At 59.5% G+C, this 3,494-nt stretch overlaps 1 protein-coding gene across 1 annotated transcript; it reads right to left on the reverse strand.

The window, feature by feature from the left end:
- Positions 1-622: 622 nt before the first annotated feature.
- Positions 623-1,467, reverse strand: Prlh (prolactin releasing hormone). The gene is made up of 2 exons (XM_046456956.2): positions 1,323-1,467; positions 623-877 (listed from the first exon to the last, which is right to left on the reverse strand). Exons 1-2 carry the CDS (start codon positions 1,420-1,422, stop codon positions 738-740), a joined length of 240 nt encoding a protein of 79 aa, XP_046312912.1. The 5' UTR covers positions 1,423-1,467; the 3' UTR covers positions 623-737.
- Between the last annotated feature and the right edge of the window lie 2,027 nt (positions 1,468-3,494).

Here is a 3,494-nt window from a genome sequence, read left to right on the forward strand (position 1 = left end):
ACACAGTGCCCCTCTGAGCAGCAAGGGAGGCTAGGAGGATGCAGGTAGGAGGATCGTGGTTGCCAGGGTTGCCGAGGGAGAGGGGAGGGACGGCTTTGATGGTGCAGCGAGTCTGCTCTGTGTGCAGGACACTGGCGACCCTGTCATTCCACATGGGCTCAAATCCCTGGGACGCACAGCACCCAGAGCAAACCCCAGTGTAGGTGGGCTCTGGGTGACAATGGTGTGTCATGTAGCATGGTGACAAATGTGTCCTCTGTGTGGGATGTTGGGGGCAGGAGGCCGTGTACATGGAGACAGCAGGAAGCAGGATGCTCTGAACCTTCTGCTCATTTTTGCTGTGAAACTAAAACTGCTATGAAAATTAAAGTCAAAAGAGAGAGAGAGAGAGAGAGGGAGGGAGGGAGGGAGAGAGAGAAGGATTGAGACTGGGGGAGGGACAGCACCAGGCTGAGGGACTGTGCTGCCTCCTCTGGGGACAGTGGTGCATGGTGCCCACGGCCTTGTGCAGTGTGCTCCTGAGCAGCTGTTCAGGTGTGGGGGGCTGCGGGCTGCAGGTGACCAAGGACAGTCCCGGCTCCCGACTCAGGCCCCTCCCACTTTGTCACCACACAGTCGCAGATAGCAATAAGCCAGGCCAGAGCCTTTATTATCATGGAAGGGAAGGAGCCGGGAGGAAGAGGGTGGGTGAGGAGGCTCATGGGGTCTGTGTCTTCAGGGTCTTCATCAGCGGGCCATCAGCCATCCTGAGGGTACTTGGCACCACCCTCCAGGGGGAGGCAGGTGGACCAGTCCCGAAGGGCTGCCCTCCTCCGGCCGAAGCGGCCCACAGGCCTGATCCCCCGGCCTCTGTACCAGGCAGGATTGATGTCAGGAGCTACAAAGGGAAGAGCACAGCACCGCGTGGGACCCCCACCCCCAGGGTGTGTCGTGTGCCCAGAGGCGGCAGGTCTAGACCCACAGGTTCATCCCCACATGGCCCCCCAGCTGATGGCTGCCTGGTCACCAGGCCATGTTGGAGCCCACCTGAGATAAGGGCACCAGAGGGTCAAGGCCATGCCGAGACAGTAATGTGGCTTTGGAAATGAGAACTCAGACTTATACCGGGTCCACTTGCCCTTCTTGACCCCGCTCCCAGGTTCAAGAGAGACCAGGCCCAGCTGGGCAGAGGTGGGGATGGAGGGAGGGGACAGGGCTATCCTGGGAAGAGGGCTGGTCCCCAGGATGTCCTAGCAGGAGGTTGGCCCCCAGAGCTGGAGCGTGTGGCTTAGGAGGTGGCCCTCTACCCCTGGGTACTGAGCACCCACGGTCCCAGCACTCACTGCGGATTTCCATGGAGTGCTGCGGGGCTCGGCTTGCAGCCACCTGGAGGACAAGGCCCAGCAGCAGCAGACACAGGAAGCAGCCGCTCAGAGACTTCATGCCCCTGGCTTCTTGAACAAGGCCCCTCTGAGGGATGCCACACCAGGAGGGCACAGCCTGGGGACAGAGGGGAGGGCCAGGTTATATGGGCATGAGATGTGTGCACGCAAAGCCCAGGAACTCAGGTCACAAGAGCACGAGAGAGTCATGTGTAGGTGTCCGAGTGTGTGCACATGTGTAGGAGTGGGCTGTGCTGCACGGGTGTGTGTGTGTGTGTGTGTGTGTGTGCGCGTGCGCGCGCGCGCAGCCCCAACAGGAAAGTGTGTGAACAACACGTGTGAACATGTCTGTCTTGGAGCAGCCTCGGGTCTGTCTATCCTCGTGTGGTAGGAACCAGGAGGAGCCCTCCAGGCCTTGGGGGGTGGGGAGGTGGCCCCACAGAGCCCAGGGAGCCTTGGGGTGGAGGAGCACCTTGCCAACCTCAGAGGGTGGGGTTTGGGTTTGGGACCTCAGTGCTTAGTCCTTTACCACTCTTGGCCCAAGTCCTGCTGACACTGACCCCACCCACTGCCCTGCCCTGTCAGAGGACAGCAGCTGGTAGTCAGGTGTGACAGGACACTCAGCATCCTGGGTCCTTTCTGAGCATGCCCACCCCACCCAGTCTTAGATCCAGTCTGCTGAAGCTCTGAGGTGCAGGCAGCACCCGAACCTCTTCTCACACACAGGACACCCCTACAGATGACGGGAGCAGGCTGCTGTGGATGAGAGCGGGGACCCCAAAACCCTCTGTGCCATGCTGGAGTAGAGTTGCCCACCTACATAAGCAGTGTCCAGCTGAAGAGCCTGGTGACCCCTCCTCCCTGCTCCCACCTCGGCATTTCTGTTACCACTGGAAGGTGCCCGAGAGCCCTGTCTGTTTCAGAGGAGGGCCCCTCAGCTGACCCAGCCCCTCCCTGAGCTCCACAGAAAGAGCTGTCCATCAGCACTGAATAAAATGTCCACCTCTTTCTTGGGGAGTCCCACGCAGGGCAAGGGATCCCCAACCTAGAGGATGGAGGTGCTACCTTGAAGAGGAATAAACACATGCACCCACTTGGGCTGGCCCCTTTGCCTGTCCTCTGGAATAGGACCCAGGCCAGGTGAAGGGCATCTTGGAACGTCAGCAGTTTGGGGTCCTGACCCCAAGGACCTGTGTCCTGGAGCTGGGGACTTCCCTGCCTAGTGGGGTTCCCAAATAGAGCTCTGTGGACACCTCGGCTCACCTCTCCACCAGAAGAGCACTTGAGTGTCGGGGCTCCAGGTGGCTGGACGCACAGACCTGAGGGCAGCTGCCACTGCCCGTCCTGCTCAGCCCCAGCCTGGCTGCCAGGAGAACCGGCCAGTCTCAGGTAAACCCGGTCTACGCCTAACAAAGGACAGATCTCACAGAGCGGCTGAGCCGCGCCAGCCTCTCCAGCACCTGATGCTACTCACCGATCGATCTCCCTCCGTGTGGCGGAGCTGCCCTGGCTGCGCAGTGAGGCCCGGTGGCAGCCTGCTCACCTTTATAATCCATGAGGGAGCAGCTGACGCCCCCAGATGCCCTCCCCAAGCTGGCGCCTTTGCCTGCCGTCCCTAAATGTGCCATCTCCCTGAAGGGCGACACCAGGAGAGGACCTCGTCTTTTTTTTTTTCTTCTTCTTTTTTTTAAAAAACTCTCATCAGGGAGGTGATTTGTTCCTTCCTGAATGATATAATTTCATTTGGGCCAAGTGGTTTTAAAGCACATTAACCTCCCTCTTCGCGCTCGCCTCTGGCCAGGCTCCAAAGTCAAGTACCACGAGACATCAGCTCCAGAGCCTCAGCCCTCACCAGGAGACACCCCCGCCCGGGGCTCCTCTGTACACCTCTCTCTGAGTCAGAATCTTGGCTGAAGGCAGGACGAAGGTTGCCATCGCCCCATGCAGCCACTCTGCATCCTGCCTGGCCTCTCAGCCCTGCTGACCAGCAGCCCTTCCTCGGCGGGTGCACTGGCTCCGAGCAGACCACTTCTGTCCAACTCCATCATGAAAAGTCCGTCTTCTAGGCTCCCACAGTCTTCACAGCTAAGGTTCAATATAAGTTGATCCTACGCTAAAGCACGCAGCTTGATC

Source organism: Marmota monax, unplaced genomic scaffold (assembly GCF_021218885.2).
Source record: "Marmota monax isolate L192 unplaced genomic scaffold, Marmota_monax_Labrador192_F-V1.1 WCK01_AAM20220418_F8-fsc00230, whole genome shotgun sequence".
In the NCBI taxonomy this organism is placed as follows: domain Eukaryota; kingdom Metazoa; phylum Chordata; class Mammalia; order Rodentia; family Sciuridae; genus Marmota; species Marmota monax.